This window comes from Cryptomeria japonica, chromosome 5 (assembly GCF_030272615.1).
Source record: "Cryptomeria japonica chromosome 5, Sugi_1.0, whole genome shotgun sequence".
Lineage (NCBI taxonomy): Eukaryota > Viridiplantae > Streptophyta > Pinopsida > Cupressales > Cupressaceae > Cryptomeria > Cryptomeria japonica.
The window spans coordinates 812,770,632-812,794,719 of record NC_081409.1 but is presented as its reverse complement, the minus strand read 5'-3'; the positions used below and the strand labels follow the sequence as shown (position 1 = coordinate 812,794,719).

At 34.0% G+C, this 24,088-nt stretch overlaps 1 protein-coding gene across 1 annotated transcript; it reads left to right on the top strand.

Moving 5' to 3' along the window:
- Positions 1-2,781: 2,781 nt before the first annotated feature.
- On the top strand, positions 2,782-3,342 carry LOC131043041 (uncharacterized). The gene has a single exon (XM_057976393.2). The coding sequence runs from the start codon at positions 2,782-2,784 to the stop codon at positions 3,340-3,342; it is 561 nt and encodes a 186-aa protein (XP_057832376.2).
- Positions 3,343-24,088: the final 20,746 nt, after the last annotated feature.

Here is a 24,088-nt window from a genome sequence, read left to right as displayed (position 1 = left end):
AGAACAACTGAGACCTGATTCTAACCCTAACTTTGGTGGAACAGGTCTCATTTTTAAATTTCACTCAAATTCAGCACACTAACACAGACAACAATGACACCCACTACAGGTACTACAACAAAAATTAACAATTTCTTCCTTAAGACACGAAAATGACAGAGGCGTCGAAGATTTTTAACTCACCTTTCATGCAACTGAGTGTCTGCTAATCTCAAGAAATGAGAAAATTATCTCCAGCTCCGGACTCTCACCTTCCCTAATTTAGCTTCTTTATGAAGATAAAAATGTTTTTGAGATCAATATAACTGGCTAAAATCTCGGTTTCATGATTACCACAACTCATTCGTTCTTGTCGAGTTAGCGCTGAAATGGCACTTCTAACACATGCTTTCATTACAAAATATTTCACGTGATCTCTTATCAAGAAAATGATTACCTCCTTAAGTGAGAATTCCTTAAAATAAATCGTCGAGATTCCTAGAATATTCTCCTCCATACTGATCATTTCCCTCCTTTAGCCTCTGCTTTTACAATGTTTCCATTTTGAATGTGGCACTGTTGAACCATTGAACTATTGAACTCTTGAAACAACGAAGGTTCAAAGGTTCAACTCCATTCTCCACAGGGAATTCTCTGCACAAGTTAGACTTGCCCCAACTAAGACATATATATACAAAGACCCAATGAACCGATGAACTTTTGAAATAAACTCCAGGTTCAAGCAAAAAGTTCAAAGACACGACCACTTAGACATAAAAACACATTGATCGAGATACACTCAAAGCAAAAAGGAAGACAACTTAAGAGAATTAATTATGCTGAATTAAACACACATTATCTCGGCACAAGAATACCAATATAAGGTAAATCAATGGGTGTAAAAACAGGGGGTAACAATATTCTTACCTCGATTTTGGGAAGGGTGTTGGTATAGAATATAGTTTATTGGAATATTTTGATTGGAAGATATTTTTCTATAGTTTTGAATTCAATTTTCTATTTATTAGATTTTTTGTACATTTACCCGAGTTGGCTTCTGGGATACATTTTTGTGCAACTAAGGATTTGGCTTTGGCTTGAGCTTGGATTTAGGATTGTTGGAACTAGTTGGGTTTAGAAATTGGATTTCTCTTCGTCAGCTCTCTTTTGCCATAACTTCTATAGTTCAGGTTAGTTAATTTTGTCTCTTTGTGTATTTCATTTTTGGAAAGGATTTTTTTGCTTCATGCCTGTGCATAGTTTGTTTGCGGGAATAGGTGGAATATCATTGAAATAGATTAATAACAATATAGATGTATTGTATAGTTTGGGATAAATTTGCTATTGCATTTCTTTATTTGTTTGGTGGTTTCCTTCAACGACATTGTGAGTTCTTTGTGTATTCTTGAGAATGCCTTGGTTGTTGTGACTCCTCATTTTGGTCTAGGAAGAGCGAAATTGATTTGCCTTCTCTTATCTATGCATCTGGGATGATTGCTTCTTTGATCATAGCCTTTGTTTGGTTGTTTAAGTATTGACTCTCTGAGTTTTGTCATGAGTTCTTGCGACTTTTTGAGAATGAATCTTGTGTCTATACTTTGGTTGATTGATTGATATTATCTCTTGTTCCTAGAATTATATCTATTTGTAAAGTGGAAAATGGCTCCCTAGTGACTCCCCACCTAGAAGAGAGAAAGGAAGTCACTAGGATGATTTTCACTTGGGAGAAACTTTATATCAAAAGACGGGCTTGAATCCACTAGATCCAAATCCAAGGGAAACAAGGATATGAATTCCAAGTGGATTGCAAGGGTTGGAAAGTGCTTTACTCTCTTTTGTAAATAGATATGTTGACTTGTTGACTATGTAGAAAAGGGAGATAAAATGAATGAAATGAGGAGCTACAGGTTCGGGATCGCGTTGTAATTTCGGAACTGAGATATTCAGACTAATATGGAACTGCCCTGCAAATTTGGAGAAAAGTCATTGGGACCGTGTTGAAAGTGCACACGGTCCTCCGAAAAATCCACGCGTCAAAAAGGGTTTTTCCGCCTCTATAAATGGAGTCTAATCCTGCAATTATAGCTGTGCACTTGCAACCTACACACAGAAAAGAAGGGAAGAAGGGTTCTGGATAGGGGTTTGCCTCAGTCAAACCCTGGTTGAAGAATCAACCTTGAAAGAAAGTAATTGCAAATGCTTAAATGTAAGTAATGGAAATGTATACCGTGTAGATCTACAATTGATGATGATGATTGCTTTCCTTCCTAAATGTAATCACAAATGTTGTATGAAATGGCATGTAACGTGACAAAACCCTAACACACACACACATGCTTGCAAATAAAAATTGTAATGTTGCTCCAATAGATGAATGAAGAAGACACGTGAAGAAGAGAACTTGGTAGATGATTGAAGACTTGAATGCTTGATGAAGACCTTTTGCTTGAATTTCGCTTATTATCCTTATCTTGCCTATGTATCATGATCATCCTTCGTATATCGAATGAGGGAATTAAATCTCCTTTTATACATGCCCAAGAGAATTTATTTTTATCCATTGAAGGCCGACAAAGGAAGATTCCAATCCCCGAAGAAGAAATTAAGCAAAACGGGTCGGATGGACCCATCTTGGGGCCTCCCTAAGAGGGAGGATAGGGGTGTGGGAGGACAGGGATGCCATGCCCCTGCCCTAGGGAGACAGGGGCATCACGCTCCTGTCCTGCCCTATCTTGGGCCCGGACAGGGTCTTAAGGCAGCATAAGGGTCACAATAGGAGGAGACTTGGGATGAAAGTGCAGAATGAGGTCTCAATCAAGAGAGAGATGCAGTCGCTTAGGTGAGGATCTAAAATATGGTCCAAATTGTGAGGGTCGCAATTATAGGACACTACCTATGGAGGGATGGTGGAAAGAAAATTTTGATGGGGCCTCTAAAGGCAACCCGGGTCCTTCAAGGGCAAGGGTTATTGTCAGGGATTGGAAGGGTGGGGTTTTGGCTCTAGGTGCCCAGAGATTGGCTGAAGGTACAAATAATTTGGCTGAAGCTTCAATGGCACTAATAGATGTTAGGATGTGTAATCATATAGGTGCTAGAAAAGTGCATTTAGAGGGAAATTATTTAATAATTATTCTAGCATTAATGAAGAAGGTGATTGAGGCATGGCACTTGCAAGGTTGGATTTACAATATCATTGAAGAATTGAAGTATTTTAATGATTTTCAATTAAGTCATGTAAGGCGTACTGGTAATGTTGAGGCAGATATCCTTTCCAAATTGGCTCTTACATTTAATGCAATTGGCGATTTTAGATTGGAAGATTTTTGGAGTGTTTGTTTTGAGGAAGCGAGTAATGGGCATTAATATCACAGTAGCCAGTTCAGTATGGCTAACAAAGGTATGATAGCTAAGGGTGGCATTTGAGTTAGGCGAGGAATGATATTAACGATGGCTTTCAAGGTATCCAAATTTGTATTTAAAATTGTCCTCATTTTCTCAAGGCTTCATTGAGACAAAATTCGTAACCATAGCAGTTTTGTGGAAGCAAACTATCATAGTTTTGAGAGGTGGTGAAGCAAGGAGTATGGCGAGCATGGAAGCCAACTTCACGTTATGAAGCAGGAAACAAATTTATTCCTTCAATGAGGAAATAGCCATGAGACAACCGCAAAGGATGTTTAAATTTTTGGATGAGTTGTTGGCTCAAAGTGAGACAATTGTGGTGGGGGATGCTTTCAACGTGCTCAAATTCAAGCACAAATCGAAGATGGATGTGCTTTCCCTCATCATGGCTTGGGGTTTGGAGCTGGGAGAATCCACAACAATGGTTAGAAGGGTAATGCAGACGATTATCCATGATGATTTTTTGGTGGGGGTGGACTCCTTAGAATGGGCAGAGACGGGTGTTGGATTTGATGCACAGGAGGGGCTAGAGGTAGGTGGTAACGATGGAAATGCAGGTTTCTACCCCTTTCTTCGATGGGTGAGGGGTATGTGTAAATTCCATCGCAGACACGAGGCTAGAATGGACTGGGATGCGTTGAAGCTAATAGTGAAAATTAAAGAGCTCGATGAAGTAATTGCACAAGCCAAGGAAGAGGTCGAGCGAGTTCAGAGATGGGTGTTGCGTCCTAGACAACCAAAGCTGATAGAGATTAGAGATGTTGGGGTGGCGAGGAGCAAGCGTAGGCAGAAAGTCCAGTGAGTTGGTGTTGTTTCTGTTTTATGGTGGGGACATGCCTTTTTTGGATATGCATTTTTAGACTTGGTTTGGCCACGATTTTTGATGTAATTGGGTAGTTTTTTGGGGGTTTTGCCTTTAATTGGCAAGTTTGGTAGGTTTTAGCAGCTTTATGTTGAAGTGGCAATATTACCTTTTTCGTAGTTTCAGATACTTGAGGTGCCATTTGGATATTATATATGAACAGATTTTTGGATATTAAAAAAAAATTATTACTGAGCAAAAAATTAATTAATTAAATTACTTTTCTTCAATAAATAATGCATGCTTAGAGCCTAGTCACCAAAAAAGTAAGACAACATTAACAATTTAAATTATGTTTGTCATTAGTACTACATTATTTTTATATTTTGATGCCCTTATTATCATTACAATAAAATTCTAATTGCTTTTGTGGCCATATTCACATTGAAATTAAATTTGAAAATTTTCCACTTATAAAATATATAATCTAATCATTAAGGGTTTTCTTGAGGTCTTTTAGTGTAGGCTAAGTTGTAGATTTACCTCATAGCCTTATGATAGCAACAAGACCATAAAATATTACTTGTCATTATTTTGTTGTGATATGTGACACTTGTATTGCCTTTCCTCTCTATTATTATCGAGACCTAAAAAACCAAACATAAATGGCCTCAAAATCTAATGTCTATTAAGAATGTATGTAATATAAAATTCATATACTAATATTACATTTTTAATTTTCATGAATAAAAAATTAAGATCTTGTCAGCAACCTATAATGAGTATTCATTTTATATCTTATAGAGAGTTTGAATTTCCTCTTCTAGTATTGATGTTGTAAGATGAGCATGAATAAGGCTACCTAACTATGCAGTAAATAGATAAATCATGGTAAATCATGTATTGACTTTTTGTGTTAAATAAAGTTTATTTAGTTGGAAAAAGGTAGTTTAATTATCTAAGGATTTGTTTATTAAAATTTGATTTATTAAATTATGTCTCTTTAGTAAATGATGCATGCTTAAAGTCTAGCGACCAACATCTAAGGGGGGATCTTAGAGAAACTATAGGCATTGATCATTTTTAAAGCGAACTACAGGGTTTAAAACAACTCTTGGGGTGGGTGGGAGGTAGGAGATCGGGTGGGTGGGAAGCTATAGTTCAGGTGGGAAGGAATTCTCTGTCACTTTAACCCCCATGTTGTGACCTGATGATTGATCATCAGGTCGTGTATTGAAAACTTAAAAAACACATTAATAATTTAAATTATGTTTATTAGTATTACATTTTTATTTTTATTTTTGAGGCCCTTATCATCATTACTATTAAATTTCTAATTGCTTATTCCACCTTATTGACTTTAAATTAAATTTGGCAATTTTCCACTTAGAAATTATATAATAAGGGTTTCAAGTGTTCTTTTGTGGCCTTTTAATGTAAGATAAGTTATCGATAAATCTTATAGTCCTATGGTAGAAACAAGTCCATTAAACATTACTTTCCATTATTATGTTGTGATATGTGACACCAGTATTGTCTTTCCTCTCCTTTATCATCGTATTCTCTAAAACCCAAGGCATAAATGGCCTTAAGATATAAGGATTATTAAGAATGTATGTAGCATAAAGTTCAACTACCAATACTACATTTTAATTTTTATGGATAAAAAATTAAGATCTTGTTAGCAGTCAATGACAAGTATTCATTTTATATTTTATATAGCCTTTTAATTACATCTTCTAGTGTTGATTTTGTAAGATGAGACATGAATAACACTGCTTGCCTATGTGGTAAATAGATAAATCATGGTAAATCATGTTTTGTTTTATGTGTCAAATAAAGTGTATTTAGTTAAAAAAGGATAGTTTAATTATCCTTAGGATTTATATGATAGCATGGATAGTTTCATTTTTTTTTGGTCTCGCACACTAACATTGTGATTCTACAATATACACTTAAAGGAATGAAGAGGATCTTTTGATACTTTTTATTACTTCCACCTCCATGATTTTGGGGGTTTAGAGAGAATTGATACAGAAATATGATATGTTTTATCTACAACATTTATATTTTTACCTTTGTCTTCAAATTCTTTAATCTTATGAAGCGATTTCAATTTTCTAGTAGAATCTTGCTCTTAATGTTTTTGAAAAAAATTGTGTGGTTGATTTCAAGCCAACCTCAACTCCATTTCAATCAAATGTTTTAAGAATACAACAAACTCAAGCAACAAAAATCAATTGAAAAACCAAAAATAACCATTCATAAGAGAGTATCAAGAAAAGAATGGTTAATTATATAACACAAAAGGATACATTATTGTAGCGTTGTAAATTGTACACCCTTGCTAGGGTGGTACAATTCTATGCTTAGTTTAGCACCCGCCTTAGTGTGTTTGCATCTTGCATTGTAATTTCCCTTTAAGGATTTAATTAATTAATTTAATTAAACCTAAAGTCATATTTCATCACTCCCCACATCATAAAATTGGGCCCTTTACCCTAAGTCTGCCCCTTTTTATTTTATTCTTCCAATAAATCATTAAATCATAAACCCTAATTGTGTCTTATTTTAGCCTTTAAGGCCCAATTTCGCATGTAAAAACATCTCAAAATCAGTTGTAACTTTGGGATTTTCTCTAATATCATCATATCTAATGGCCCTGAAAATTTGGTGAAAAGTTGGTCGGACTGGGTGTAAGTTGCACCCAGTCCCCAACATTTTTCCTGAAATTTTGGGAGCATAATTCTATGATATTATAATGCTAACCCCAATAAATTGGCGGGAAATTCAAATCCTATGTCGGCCTAAAGATGAAATTAAGATCTAGGGTTTCATACATAAGAGCTCTCTTTCTTCATTTGAAGGCAACTAAGATCTGAAAAAAAAGCTTTTGGAGTGAGCACAAGGAGCCTTCTATGTAGTGAAAGAGAATCTTATGTGGAGTCTTCCACAACATTCAAAAACATTCATCAATAATTCATCAAGCATTCATCAAGTATTCATCATCAATTAGGATCCTTGAAGACATTGAAGAATAATAGGAGATCAAGTGGCTTATATCTCTCCCTTGGGGATGGGTATGGTTTCATGTCTTTGTATGAGCTTCTTCACACTCATTTTCATATTTAAATTCATGCTTTAGATCATTTAGCACATTTTATTTAAAGCACTCTCATTTACATTTACATTTGCATGCATTTAGGGTTTACTCTCCAAAGCATAGGGTGGCTCTAGTTTCTTTTCTTTCTCATTTTAGGGTCTTGCACACACACAACATTCCTGCACACACTATTTTACTATACAAATTGAATATTTGTTGAGGTGTAAAACACCAAAATAGGGGTTTGACCAAGTAAAAACCCTACATAGCCACCCAAATCCTCCCTTTTTAGTTGCAGGTGCAAGTACAGGTACCCGAGAGACTTTCAAGACTGCTAAAAGGCACAAGGATTGTTTTAGCCCTCAGATATGTCCCAAAACCCAAGGACAAGGGCGTGGCACCCTGGTCTTTCCCAGGATAGGGGTGTGGCATCCTGGTCCCTCCACTTTCACGTGATTTTCAGCAAGGTGGTAGCTCAAGCCCTTCAGTTTGTAGTCTCTCAGTTGCAGCTTCATGTCAGACAGAAAAGGACCAGAGCGTAGCAATCCTGTCAAGGTTAGTTTGGTTCATTTTTCAACACCATGTACACATTCAAATTCCTCCCCCTTCTCTGCTTTCAGTATCTTAGTTTCAAATTTGCAAGTGTATGCAATTTCAATTCATAGATGCTTCATTGTTCATCTCCTAGTCTAGTTGATCGATCTCTCACATCTTATCTTCATATACAACAAGAGGAATAGAAACCCTAAGAGATAATCCTTGTCTCTCTCTTTCTCACAAGAATTGGTTAAAGTGAGCTATTTCCCTAGGCTCTTTCGTATTCGCAATGTGTTGGCAAAACTGGGATTAGGTCCTAGTCACTCGGTCTCGCTTTTTCCCCTCCACATTTTGGTGAATCCAATATTTTTTAATTCTAATTTATGTTCTTGGATCTTAGTGTTTTTCTATTTCAAATTCAAATTTACATTTACAAGTTTCAATTCCTTGCAAATTTCAAAAAATTTAGGGGTCAATTTTGTTAAAACCCCAATTTTTCAATTCAAAATTGAACTTGTGGATAGCTTAATTTGGATCATTAATTTTGGATCTAATTTAGGAATACATTTCACTCATAAATTTCATTTTCTAAATAAACATTTAGAGTGCTTTCATTGGTTAAAATTGAACATTTCCTTCTATTTTGCATATGTTGTCATTTGAAAGAGGAAAATTATTGTCATGATGCATTCATTTCATAAATGTGATAATGGGTTAGCTTCCCTTTCTTCAATTTTTCCATCTCTTAAAGAACCTCCTCCTATCTATGACAACATTTAGTGCCTAAAAGAGTTCTTACCAACCCCTTCAAAACTCTCCCATGCTTTAAGGATGAAGATTTGAAGAGTGATCTTGACAATTCTCCTAAAATGTGACCTTCCCATCTAGCTATCTTAGAGGAAGAGGATGATATCATAAACACCTTTCTTAGTGTTATTTTACATTCTTTACATGATTTCTCTCTAAGTGAAAAGGTATTGGTGGATATTGACTTACCTTCTCCTAAATTTAGTCTTACCAATGGGGGCATGTTAAGTGCAACAAGAGGTTATGAGCACTTATTTCAAAGATCACCTTCCTAAGCATGAATCTTTGGAGAAAGATGTTAATCTCCCTCCTAAATAATTCTCCCCTCATGAGGATAATTTTGCGCAAGAAGATTGTATTGTCCCTACTTTTCCTAGTGATGGCATTTCATCTTTTGACTTCAACAAAATTCCCACTAGAGATGATGCATTAATGAGAAATGCTTCTCTTTGTCCTGAAGCTTGTCTTACCCATAAAGATGCCTTAGAAAAGGAAGATTAAATCATAATCAATGTCCTTAATTCTCTTTCCCCTAAACATCCTATTGAACACATTTTGAGGCAAAAGGATTATTTGATCACATGTAGTGATGCTCTCCCTCCTAAGGATGATGAATTAATGAACAATGTTAGCCCTTCTCCCAATATTGGCAATAACAATAAGGACATATTTGTGCAAGATATTTTTAATAATTTTTTCAATAACCTCACTATTTGGGACAAACAATTAGAAAAAGGTATTGATTATTCTCTACCCCATGAAACAACCCTATCCAAAAAGGATGAAATCATGATTGATAACTCTCTTGATAGCATCTCACCTTTCATGAATCTCAATTTGTTTTCCTCTAAAGGTAAGGCATCTCCTTCTCCCCAACTAGGTTCTACTCATAAGGATACCTTAGTTCAAGAAGAGATTGTTAACATCTTTTTCAAAGGTCTCCCTCTCAAAGGTGGAACTTTAGAGAGTATTGTTGATCCTTCTCCTAGAAAGTCTATTCTCCATGTAGATCCTTTGATTATAAAGGATGATATATGAACTTTCCTACTAATACTCTTCCTTCTAAAACATCAATGCCTACTCCTAGTCTACCTCCTAAAATTGATCTTATCCATGATAACATTTTAGTGCAAGAAGATACTATCAACAATTCTTCCAACAATCATGTCCATTCTTCTTCTAAAATTCATAAGGAGACCTTTGATATTTCTAAACCATTTTCAATCAATTTGACACATGTGAATGAAACACCTAATAAACCTCTCTTCACAATTCAAGGTGCTTGTCCTTCTCAAAGTTCTCAATGTAAGCATATCTTAGTGGTTCAAGGTGGTTATGTTAATAATTCTTTTTGCACTCCTAAGAACCTTGTTATTACTATGCAAGGAGGTTATCCTACTAAGAGCCCTTATGAGTATTATAAGAAAATCACCGAAGAGATTTATCATACGGTTACTCATACCTACAACACAAGAAACAATAGGCAACCTAATCCTCTTCTAGTTACCCCAACTTCACTTCCTCTCTCTCAACCTACTCTTCCACAAGTACCTCGTATATCACAAACTCTTAGTAAGGAGTATGATCTCATTGAACAACGTAAAGCTACTCTTGCCAAGATTTCTATTTGGAATTTGGTTCAAACTTCACCTGATTATCATGAGATGTTACAAGATGCTTTGAAAAACTTAGATGTCCCACCTCCAGTGACACCTAATAACGTGGCTTCTTTGATTGATCCTACAAACAAACCCAAAGCTCAAATTGTATTCACACAAGATGAGTTACCTTATCATGAAATCCAACATCAATATGATCCTCTTATGATTGTGGTTATTATCAACAATAGTACTATAAGACGAACCCATGTGGACAATGAATCTGGCCTTAATGTTTGCAATGTGGACTTATTGGATAAGATTAATGTGGATCATTCTCTCATTGAGCCCGCTTCTATTTCTATTTGAGGCTTTGATAATGTTGATAAACAAACTTTAGGTCTCATAACCCTTCTTTTTAAGGTATGTCATGTTACTTTTTCTACACCTATTCATGTCATGATTGATAATTTGACATATAACCTTCTATTAGGGAGACCGTGGATTCATAGCATGAAAGTTGTCCCCTCAACTTTGCATAGGCAAGTCAAATTCATTTACAACAATAAGACATAGACCTTGTTAGCTGATACCAATATTCAAGCTCCATTAAAACTTGCATCTTCTTGTTCAAATACTTCCCATTCCTCTCCCAATCCTCCTACTTCTTCAAATACATCTATTTCCTTTAATGAGTGTGTTCCTTCTAGTACTCCTGATTCTTCTACTCAATCAGAATCTCCTCTAAAGATATACTTTCTCCTAAAGGAGTGCTCTCAGATGATGATTGGAGATCTCTATACTTTAACCCTACTTTTATAGGAGAGTATAGAGTATAGAGTATCTTGGAAAGAATCTAAGACTGAGAAGGAGAAATATAAGGAGGAACCTAAAGAGCAACCCACTTTGTCTAAACAACTAAGTAACCACTTTGTGGCTACTTCTAATTTAAATATTTTTTCATATCCTTCCTCTAATTTATATAGCACCTATGAGGCGCAACCATCTCTTTCTGATTTGGAATCCTTTTATGGTCTTGGTTTTCACATTTTAGCTAAGAGTGGCTATAATAGAAATGGTTGTGGCACAAATGAACAAGGAATTAAAGTTCCTTTAGAACATAACACACATGAAGCTTCATTTAGAATTGGATATAATCCTTCTAAGGCCACCAAAGCATCTAAAAGATCATCTCTCAATGTGAATGCTATATTTAGTAGTGATGATGACCTCACCTCAGTTAAATCATCGTCTACTTCTTTCAACACTCATCCCCCTCAAGGAAATCTTGGTGATGAACAATTCTCTTTATGAATCTCCCCAAGAGATTTCTAATCCCACTTATGATACTTTATCTTCTACTCATTCTAAAATCACTTCTTCTAGGAATAAGACTAAGGAATTATACTTATCCCTCTCCTAAGATTTCTTGTGTGCAAGAAAAGTATGAGTTAGTGGCCTATTCTTCTCCTATAAACCTCTCTCTTTCTAAAGACTTTTTAACATTCATCATCTTATACATGTTTTTAATCTCACTTATAGTAGAGCATTTAAAATGTCATATTCAAATACCTTATTCAATCTATCATGTCTTTAAATAACATTAATGGCTATTATGTTGCTCATCATTATGTGACATTGGTAGCTCACTTACTGGGGGCTCATTATCATTCATGATGGTACAATTTCAAGTGCAATGATGCTTTTGGAAGCAACATAATAGCCTATTTCTATCTCATCTCTTCTCCCTATATATATGGGGGAAAGAGTGATTTCAAACATCTCTCCTTCTTAAGATTAAAATTTCCCCTTTGTGAAGTAGTGTCTTCTATAAGGATTTCTTATTAATTGTAGAGTTCCTTCTCTCATATTGGAACATGCATCCCTAATGGGGATCTTAAGTACATATCCTTAATTGGGACCTTCTCCTTTATGTTGTAAGTATTTGATCATTCATCAATTTCTTTTCTTCATTGAGAAGTATCTTTTATAATAAACACTTTTATTTTGTGAATGTGCATGTCCCTGATGAGGATCTCTTGCCTTCTTTTAGAAGACTATTGCTATAAATAATCTCTCTTTGATGTCATTTCAATCCTCCATTCTTTTCCAATTTCCTTTATGGAGTTGCATTTTTGGATTATGTCTCTTGCATTTTTTTCCATTGAAATCTTTCATCTTGTGTGAGAGAGATCTCCAATCCTCACACTCTTTGTTGTGTTGGAATTGAGGTTTAGTCCTCTTTCTTACCAAATGATTCTCCATTTAGTTTTTCATCCTGTATCAAAGCTTCTTGTGAGTGTTTGTCATCAATATTCTTTCAGAATTTGATGTGGTAAACATGATACCCTATTTCAACTCACTAAATTAGCAAGCCAAAATAGGGGGGCATATAGCTACCCTCAAATTTTCATCACCTTCTTTAGTAAGCATTTAGGTTATCTTGTGATTTTATCTAACATGTGGTTTTGTAGGGTGCGGTTCCTAACTGTGTACTGCAGATACCATTGGGGGCTTCGTCTAATAACTTGTGGATATATCATTTTTCATGAATGTTTAATTTTCTTTACTTTAGCTTGCATATGCACGTAGTGTCATATGACCGCTAAAGTGGGGGCTAAATGTAGCGTCATAAATTGTACACCCTTGCTAGGGTGGTAAAATCCTACGGTTAGTTTAGCACCCGCCTTAGTCTATTTGCAGCTTGCATTGTAATTTCCCTTTAAGAATTTAATTAAATCTAAAGTCATATTTCATCAATCCCCACATCATAAATTGGGCCCTTTACCCTAAGTGTGCCCCTTTTTATTTTATTCCTTCGATAAATCATTAAATCATAAACCCTAACTATGTCTTATTTCGACCTTTAAGGCCCAATTTCCCATGTCAAAACATCTTGAAATCAGTTGTAACTTTGGGATTCGCTCTAATATCATCATATCTAACGGCTCTGAAAAATTTGGTGAAAAGTTGGTTGGACCGAGTAGAACTTGCACTCAGTCCTCAACATTTTTCTGGAACTTTCAGGAGCATAATTCTATGATATTATAATGCTTAACCCCAAGAAATTGGTGGGAAATTCAAATCCTAGGTTAGCCTAAAGATGAAATTAAGATCTAGGGTTTCATACATAAGAGCTCTCTTTCTTCATTTGAGGGCAACTAAGATCTGGAAAAAAAGCTTTTCGAGCGAGTACAAGGAGCCTTCTATGTAGTGAAAGAGAAGCTTATGTGGAGTCCTCAACAACATTCAACAATATTCATCAATCATTTATTAAGTATTCATAACGTATTCATCATCAATTACGAGCCTTGAAGACATTGAAGAATAATAGGAGATCAAGTGGCTTATATCTCTCCCTTGGGGATGGGTATGGTTTCATGTTATTTTCATGTCTTTGTATGAGATTCTTCACACTCATTTTTATATTTACATTCATGCTTTAGATCATTTAGCATATTTGATTTAGAGCACTCTCATTTACATTTACATTTACATGCATTTAGGGTTTACTCTCCAAAGCTTAGGGTAGCTCTAGTTTCTTATCTTTCTCATTTTAGGGTCTCGCACAAACACAAGATTCCTACACACACTATTTTACTATATAAATCATCTATTTGTCGAGGTGGAAATTACCAAAATAGGGGTTTGACCAAGGTAAAACCCTACATAGCCACCCAAATCCTCCCTTTTTCAGTTGGAGGTGCAAGTACAAGTACCTGGGAGACTTTTAGGACTACTAAAAGGCACAAGGATTGTTTTAAACCCTCATATCTATCCGAAAACCATCAGGGACGGGGATGTGGCACCCTGGTCCTGCCAGGATAGGGGTGCGGCACCCTGGTCCATCCACTTTCAGGTGATTTTCAGCAAAGTGGCAGCTCAGGACCTTCAGTTTGCACTCTCTCAGTTGCAACTTCATGTCAGACAAAACAGAACCAAAGCATAGCACTCCTGTCCAGGTTAGTTTGGCTCATTTTCCAAAACCACATACACATTCAAATTCTTCCCCCTTCTCTGCTTTCAGTATCTCAGTTTCAGATTTGCAAGTGTATGCAATTTCAGTTCATATATGCTTCATTGTTCATCTCCTAGTCTAGCTGATCAATCTCTCACATCTCATCTTCATATACAACAAGAGGAATAGAAACCCTAAGAGATAATCCTTCTTTCTCTCTTTCTCACAAGAACTAGCCAAAGTGAGCTATCTCCCTAGGCTCTTTCGTATTCCCAATGTGTTGGCAAAAGTGGGATTAGGTCCTAGTCACCTGGTCTCGCTTTTTCCCCACGACAATTATATACAAGAGTATCCTTTCTTATATAATCAAGGTGAAATATAGAACAACATATGAGTATTACAAGTGTCACAATCATATGATATGAGACATAGAATAAATAACCTAAAATTGTCCTAAATAAGATTATTTTTTGAATAGGACCTATATGGGAACTAGTTAGGTAATATACCGCATTCACACTAACAGGTGTCACACTATCCATTCCTTGTACTACAACTAGAGTTTATGTTACATTATAATAGCAATTGGTTAGTAATATTTTAGACTTGACATACAATCATCTTGAAATTTTATTTGTGGTTGTCATTGTCTTTCATCTCGTTCAAGGTTCTTGTGAGAATCATTAAAAGAAATCCAAGTGTACCTTGAGGTAAATAAAGGATTTTTCATATTTTGCAATTCAATACACATGAGGAGTTTTTTTTTTAATTTTGGGATTTACTAATTAAATTATGTCAGTGGTGTTGATTATTTAAAGACTACTTCTAGTTTTATCTACTATATTTCTTTCAAGTTTATTGCTTGACCTTGCAAGAAGTAGCTATTTGTTTAATTACTATCTACTAATTTGATTATTGAGTATTATTTCTTGCTAGCTAAGAGGTTTGGTGGTTTCAATAATTGGTGATGGAGTTTAGTATTTCTTTTGATCATGCTGCTACTTTTTTATGCAATTATCAAAGTTCTATACACATTTCGTACAACCTAGTTGAGAATTAGTTAACAAACATATTGAGATCCACATGTACTTTATTTGGCATCCCATCCAAGATTATTTCTTTATCTTGGAGTGTGCTCCTATCAAGAGGAGTATGTTATATATATAACACCTTTAGCATCACCTTGTTATATGAATTTGTGATCAATGAGTTATTGAATCAAGGTATCTTTGTGGGATCATCTTGAGTCCTTATTCCTTCACCCCTTCTCTCTCTTTTGGAATGGAATTTTTTCCTAGGGTTTTTCCTCCTCTCCATTTGTGAGAGATATTTTTCACATGGATACCTCATTATGGTTAGTTTTTAAATCTCATCTTTGAGTCTTATCCTCCTTTGTGTCCTCCCTATTTTGCACTTAAGAGGGTGTTTATGTGAATGGGTTTATTACCCATCCAATTTTCCTTTGAGGTAATTTTCACACCTAATTGATTAATTTTATTTAAGGTTGTTACTGTTTTTTTGTCCCATCATATTATCATAACACTTGCTACAATCAAATGTTGTCTCTCACATCACCCTTTCCCATATATACAAAGGTCTTAATGTATAGTTGTTGTTTACAATTTAACATTCTTTCAAGTGATTCTCTATTTTTCAAAAAAAAAAATAATGTTGTGAAATATTCCTATTCCTATGAAGTTATTTTGACAACTTCAACATAAATTACTATAATTTTAGATAGCATTTTTTCCTTTCTACCATTAGATGGAAATAAAATCATATTCATGAGAATAATCTTATTATTTATCAAATATATTTAATTGAACTTAAGAAATCTAGGACAACCAACATCATAGTTTTTAAAGATCGTCAATGTTTGTTATGGAAAGAGAAAAAAAAATGGAAGTTTCAAACAAATGATTAAAATATATTCAACAAATGGTATTCCATATATGTTCATTGTATATTTATTTTATTTAAAATGATGTTCCTAATCTCGTATGTTTCATTGCATTACTAATTGTGAAGTTCTAGTTACATTAGATTATTTTGAAAAAAATCATAAATCATTTTTTAAATCACGAGATAGAGTGTATTCTTGGGTTCAAAGTTCTGACAAAAGAAACATGGAACTTATTCATCTAGATGAAATTATGCAACTCAAAACTCTTCAATATCTTTTAAAATTATGGAGTTCGATGGTTTCTATAAGGACACACTATTGAAAGACATGTTTCATTGATGTCTCTTGTATCAACTTTATGACAAATAAATAAAAATAGAGGCATAATATGATAAGAATATTTTTTAGTTCAAATATAATTCATAATCTTGGAAAAATATTTTCCTGGAAGATTGTGTCAATGTTGCATCTTGAGGGGCCTCTATTGATATTACTATCAGCACTTAAGTAGGTGGTTTTATAAGAAGTGACATACTTGCAAATAGCATGTGTTACTTATCTAGATTCTTAGATGCTTCTAAATATGGGTATTTAGATAGTACTAATAAATAGGGTCTTCTCCATAGACATGAATTAAGGTTTGTAGCAAGTGTATTGTTTGAATGGAAGGTTTACTTATCTTCTTTATTTCCACTTTGTAAAGTTGCTTGACCATTGCCATTATTTATAGGATGTTTATGCTAGAGAATATACTTTGAAGTATTGGCTTGATAATCTTGTTCATCACATGCACATACTTTATATGAAGTGGAAAAAATGAAACATTATTTGATGTCTAATCTTATAAACATAAATTGCATATATTTATTAATATTTTATCATCTCAATTGTAAAGATATCAATGAGGAAACCTGAAAAAAAAAAAATTATGGATTCACATATATGTGAACATATTTATAATATAATATTTTATTTATGACATTTAATTATATCATAACATAACTTAATTATATTTATAAATATTAATAGTAATATATACCAACTGCATACCTACCTTCAATAAATTTATATAATCAATGTTGAAATATATTTTTCTTAAAATATTTATTTTTTCAGTCGAATAAGTACCATGAGAAAGATATTTCTTCACACCTTTTACATGCATATATCTAAAACAGATATGCTAATATACATTAGTATTAAATAATATTCATGTTTAGATAATTTTATACAAAAAAATAATAAATAAATTATATTAAATCTAGTGTTATAAAATTATTAAAAATTAAAAAATTAACATTAAATAAAATGAATATATAGAGTATATATATTAAGATTGTTTTATATATTTATATAATTCAATTTGAAAGAAAAATGATTATTGTATAGAAATTAAATTATAGACCCCTCTCCAAAGGGTTGTAGTTCAATTGGTTGAGCATAATTGGTGAAGATGATGGTATGTGATAAAAAAAATAGCATCCATTGAAATTCAAACCTCTAAAAATGTATTTAGACCAAATTCAACATATGAGTGAATTGGTATTGGAGTTGATTTGCACAAATTAGATAGACAAATCCAATCCTATGGGGGATAGGGTATGTATGTCATATTTGTAGCACAATAGTTGTCTCTTACATGGAATATGGCATAATCTCATATTACTATAAACCATTTGTAGATCCAAAAATAGATCTCTCGATATCATGAACTATACAAAGATCCATTTTCATTTCCATTTGTTTGATTCTCTTTATTTTATCCTTTAGAATTGAATTGAAGGTAATTTGAGCCCATTTCCATTTGTTAAGCGAGTTTGATTTTTAAAGTCATGGGAATGTGCCAAATTGCCAAGTATTATAATTGCAATTACAAAATTTATTTTCTAAAACTCAATCTCACATCATCTTATTTACCGACTAGACTATGTGGATAACAACTGCTTTATATATTTGTGTAGCCTCTAATTCAAGGTGGACTTTGGTGCAGTCAAAACATTCTCCATTAAAGGAAAGTTATTTATATCTATAATAATGGGTGAAATTATTAAATAATATTACAATTTTGAGATGATTTTACTAGTTCAATTGTAACTATGTAGTGTATTCAACACACAATCTCACATTATCGTATTTATAGTTTGGTCTATGTGGATAGCAAATGCTATGTTTTTGTGTAGTCAAAACAATTCATCAATAAGGGAAAGTTGTCATATCATGAAGGAGAAAGAGAATAATATGATAATATAGTTACTCTTAAATTTATTTATTTTTAATTATATGGTCTCAGAAAATTTTAAAAATCTACTTATAAACTCTTTGAAAAAATATATCATGTTGTTATATAACTATATTAAAGTTTACTAAAGCTCTTAGAAACTATTAAAATAGAAGATTAGAGATAATATATCATTCAGCTATACAATATAAATATTGTAAATGATTCAATTTATTAGTTATCTACTAAAATAATAATAATAATAATAATAATAATATATATAAAAGTTATCATTACGTATGTTATGAAAAATATTAAATAGTTAATAAGATAGTAATTTGTTTTTTTATGTTATATATTATATATTAATAAATTTATATCATAATTTTATAATAATTTATACTTTATTTAAATGAGTATAAATATATCACTCTAACAAAATTATTAAAGAAAATTTTTTATTTTTTCAAGATTTAGATTAGTTTAAATTATCAATAAGTATAATCAATTTAGATGAATTAATGTAATGTTTTTTAATTAATAAAGAAGAAAAATAAGGGTGTTGATCTTATACAAAGACAAGCAAAAAAGGCTACATATAACTGGTCAAGAACAAACCTCTAACCGTAAAGGCCAAAACAATCCACTTGCAGCACACTTATAGAGAAGCGAAGAACCCACATCAAGGGTGGGTAGAAATTTCACCCACAACTCAGGGAAGAGTTTGGGAAGAAGAGGAAGAGTGATCTTTCATCTATCGACAAACAACCGTCCACATAATACTATCATTTGGAACACCAACACAAGGAGGAGCATGAGGAATCCCCTTAGTGGGACTGCCAGCACCAAGAGTAGGATGTTGACCAAGCAACAAATCAACCACTAAAGGATGGAGAAAAACAAGAGCAACAAGTAGAGGGGTCCATAGGTCCATATGGTAACACACCATTAGCACGAAGCAAAGGAGGATCCATGATGCCTAATGAAGCCACACCAATAGCAAGTGGCACAACATCATCCCATGAGGAATCATCACCATCTTGTGAAGAGTCATCAAATGAAGAATTACAAGCCAAGATAGTCAGGTGATTACCATGAGCATCCTTACACCAAGTGGAAATGGCTTTATAGCATGTGAGTGAACAATCCCTAGTCAAGTGGCCAATAGAGAAGCAATGACAACAACAGAAGGGGAGGCCCTCATAATCCAGCGAATCAATCCATGGCCTGTCTCCAACCATAAGAACAACATCCTCGAGGAAGAGGTATGGAAATGTCAATATCGATCATAATGCATGTGAAAGTAGAAAGACCCATGGAGGAAATGGTATCATCAACCTTCAAGAAGCAACTGATAGAGTTGTCAATGGCCTCAAAACAAGAATTCTCCCAGAAATAAAGGGAAAGATTGGGAAGACAAATCCATACTAGATGCACACTGAGTGGTTCAATAAGAGGGTTGAAGGAGGTTGTCCATGGTTTGACCAAGGGATAATATACACTTCAAGCCCACAACTTGCTTAACACCAAATCATGGTCAGCAAAAGAAACAAAAGAAGTGACAAAAAACACTTAGCACAAGGGAAAAGCTCAACATTACCAGAAACTAAAGGCTTCCAAGAATCAATCACCCATCAATGAAGACCCAAGAGAGAAGGCCAAAGACCAACAAATCTACACACCAACCCACAGTATTGGTAGAAATCCATATTTTCCATCACGTATTGGCCACAAACCACAATGGAGGAAGTCTTAGTACAAGAAAAGAGGATGAGATTTCCCCTAAGAAGAAAGCGTAGCAGTTGATCTAGAAACATGGGCAAAGATTCATCCATCAACAATAGAAGAAGGCCTTGAAGGAGGGACCCCAACAATAGAGGGAAAAATACCCTCACAACTAGTAGCAATGAATTAATGTTATGTTAGTTGAGATTGATGAATATAATTATTTGTATAATCGTTTTAAGAAATGTAAATGTAATATGTGAAAAAAAAAATTATAATTGAATAGGAATGATCCAAATAGAATATAAATACAATACATGTATATGCTTGGCTCAAGAATTAGAGTAATTTTAAGAACTAAGTACTAGAAGTAACCAACGCACTAAAAATATATCACATATGAGGCATTGATCATAGATTATAAGATACCATTTTATAAAGTGAAGTAAATTTAACACAATATCATGAGCTAGCCTTAAAACTACCTAACTCTTTTAGCTTCTACTCCATTGCTATTTAAGAAAATTAATGTGATGATTCTTGGTGGCTAATGTTTATTCTTTCATGAGCATGGAAGGTAATGGTCTTTAATTCACTTTGATTAGAAAATATTAAAGCAACCCATAATTGATGATTTGTATGTCTTACATGGTTGATACAATCATAAATTAGGAATAGTTCTATAAAAATTTTCATTTCTCCACACTTAGGAGAATTTACACTACAATTTTCTAACATACCTATATTTACATCCAAAATTATACTTCCAAATATCTATAATCAATTATGGGGGTGTTGTACATATAGGGAATATATGGTTCATTGGTTTGATGTTACAATGATATAAAAAGGATATTTCCCTTTGTTAGATTTGGTTATGAAGGTATCCACCCAAGATCTAGTAGCCAATGGAAAGCATAAGAACAAGAGAGAAAAAATGTGACAAGAATAAATTTTATCCTCATCAATGATGCAAAACAATAGATCAATTGGATTCCATGAATGTACATAGCATACCCCTTGGTTGCATCGGCCAAGGTGAGAACATATGAGTACAAGAGATTATGACAAGTGTCATAATCTTATGACATGAGACAAAAAGTGATAACTTATCACCACACCTAAAGAGGATAAGTGATAGTGTGATAACACCACTAAATGTAGAAAAGTGAAACCACAAAAGGTGGATGTGATAATATAATAAAAGCACTAAATGTGGAGACACCATATAAAGTGGAAATGATAACATGATAAAACCACCTAAAGTGGATATGCTCCTAAGTGGTGTGTAATTAGGACCTGGGTGAAGAAAAATCAAGGTACAACACCTTAATTAAACCAACACCTCCCCTTAAGTGCAACTTAGGGATAATATACATGAAATCTAACAATCCCAGATGGGTCCCAACAACTAGGCCATGTTAGGTACCCATCTACAAATGCAATGCAATCTCTCACAAAAAAAGAAAATGAGAAACTAGTGGGAAATAATTCCTCCCCAAAAGAGAGATGAAAATACAAAACACTCTCAAAGAAGTATGAGAATGACAAAACCCCATGTGAGGAATAAGTCCCCCCATAATAGAGACCAAGTACACCGCCCCCCCCCCCCCCCCCCCCCACGCCCCCCTCAATGTAGAGTGTGCACCAATGATAATACCTCAAAACTGGATGTAGGAGGTAATCAACGATCATGTAACAACATTCTTCCCCTTAGAAACAAAACCAAAGGTGTATGAATGAAGTCTCTCAAATCCTGAAAGGAAGATGTAGGAAGAAATCTCAAAATGTGAGTCTCTAAAATTTTCTCAAGTGTCCCTATGTCTATGTTGAAAGTTTCTCCTTCCAAATCAAGTGTACTAGGCCACACTGCTAAAAAATACAACACATGATCTAGTCAAGATAAATGAAGAACATGATCCAAAGACTCAAGTGTCTCCTCTAAAGATAAAGAGACCTCCTCCAAATGTTGTACATAAGTATCCACAATCACATCAAACTCGAAAGAGTGATCATGTAGAGAATGAAAAAGAAGGTTTGAGTGCTCCCTCAAAAAAACTGAAGAAGGATCATATCTACCAAAGAGAAGATCAATATCATCAACAATGTCTCCCCAATCTACTATATACAATTCCATAAATAAACCTACACATTTTTTGTCAAGTAATTATCCATAGGAACTATATTTGAAAGACAATGTATATCATGTTGCACTAAATAACAATAAGCCAAAATTGTAGCAACAAAAGAATCATTAAGAGAAACAATAGGTGTAATATCAATATGAGAAGATAGAATGTAGGGCTCAAGAACTAGATCACATGTGAGAACACCCAAGTTCAAGTAACCAAAGTTCTCCTCATTATCTAAATCCAAACTAGAAGTGTGATCATCATTGGAAGAATAAAAGTCATTAATATAAACATAATTAAAAGGAGTACAATCAAGATGCATAATCCACCACCCTAATAAAAATGATATCTCTACTCTCTAAGTCTTTGATGATAACTAAATTGAGTGAACTCCACAATCTTCTTTGATGCACCATGTGTGACTTGATAGATGGAAGGAAGATTGCTTATCAAGTGAGGTACAAACAACACGTCATTGAAGGTTTCATCGCCAATATCAATAGATCCCTTCCCAATTGCATTCATATATGTATGATTACACATCAAAATCAATGGCATGTTGCAAGGCTTAAATGAAGAGAACATGTAGACTACGAAGATGTCATATGATGAGAATCTCTTAAATTTAGAGGCCATCTCCATGAATCACGACCAATAGTAGCACAAAGAGCTTGTCCTTTGTTCTTACTTATCCCAAAAGTGTGACTCTTTTCTTTATCAAATTCTATGTCTTTGGAAGAAGAAGCTTAAGTAGACATTCTAGAAGGCAAGACAATTCTATTCTTCTCAAGAAGATGCTTCAGTTCATCAATATCCTTCTTGTAACAATAGTTCTCTTTATGTCCTAACTTCTCACAATATGCAGAAGTAGTATTATCCTTCTTAGATGATTCCCCTTTAGGAGAGGATTTATAATCTCTGCATTGAGGAGAGGAAAATTTTTCTTTATCCTTCTATAGTTTTGGCTTTGATTTCTTCTATGTCTCATTGTAACCTTTCTCATGACTAGCAACCAAATCATGTGACTTAAATGACGAGAATACCCATTGTGATCAACTTTTCATGTTCAAGCATTAGCATCTCAGTGAATGAATCAAAGGATGGTGTAGTATAGGACCTCCCCATTGTCAACCGATGAGGGTGAAAGCTAGAAACAAAAGTTGCATACTCTTAAGGAAGCTTGTCCAACAAATTGAAAACAGATTGTGCGTCCTTCTTAGCAATGCCACAATCCTTGAGTCTTGCTCTTAGCCAATTTGTCTTAGTTACATAATATTGGATTATATCAAAAACCTTAAGATCTAAATTGTTGAAATCATTTTCAAGATTCTAACCCCTAATCTCATCAACTTGTACATACAATAGAACAAGTTTGTCCCAAGCATCATTAACTATTTTACATTTATCAATATGAAAGATAAGATCGACTGATACATATTTCCTTAATGATCGAAGAGCCATGGTACTTTTAATAAGTCAATCAATTTTCAAATTATCATCTTATGGTTTTGAAATGGTTCCATCAATATAATGAGTTAATCATTTTTCCATGAGCTTACTCCATACATTTATTTTCCATGTTTCATAATTGTGTCGAGTTAAAAGTGAAAATTTAGGAAAACCCATAACTAAACATCAAAAGAGCACAAGAGATAGATGAAGGCACAAGTAAACAACACTCCCCCCTACTCCCCTCCCACCCAATGCACTCAATCAAAGAACCCCCTCCCCTCCCACCAAAATAATTGATTTGGCACTTTATACTTAGTGTGTTTACAATGGTCACTTAAAAAACAAAGGCAAAGTGCAATTCTGATTTCAATATTTACAACTAGTTCAATCAATCTATATCATACTCAAATCACTAATGCAAAAGACCAAACTGGGATCTCAGCATTATAATTGCCATAATAGGCCAAAAAAG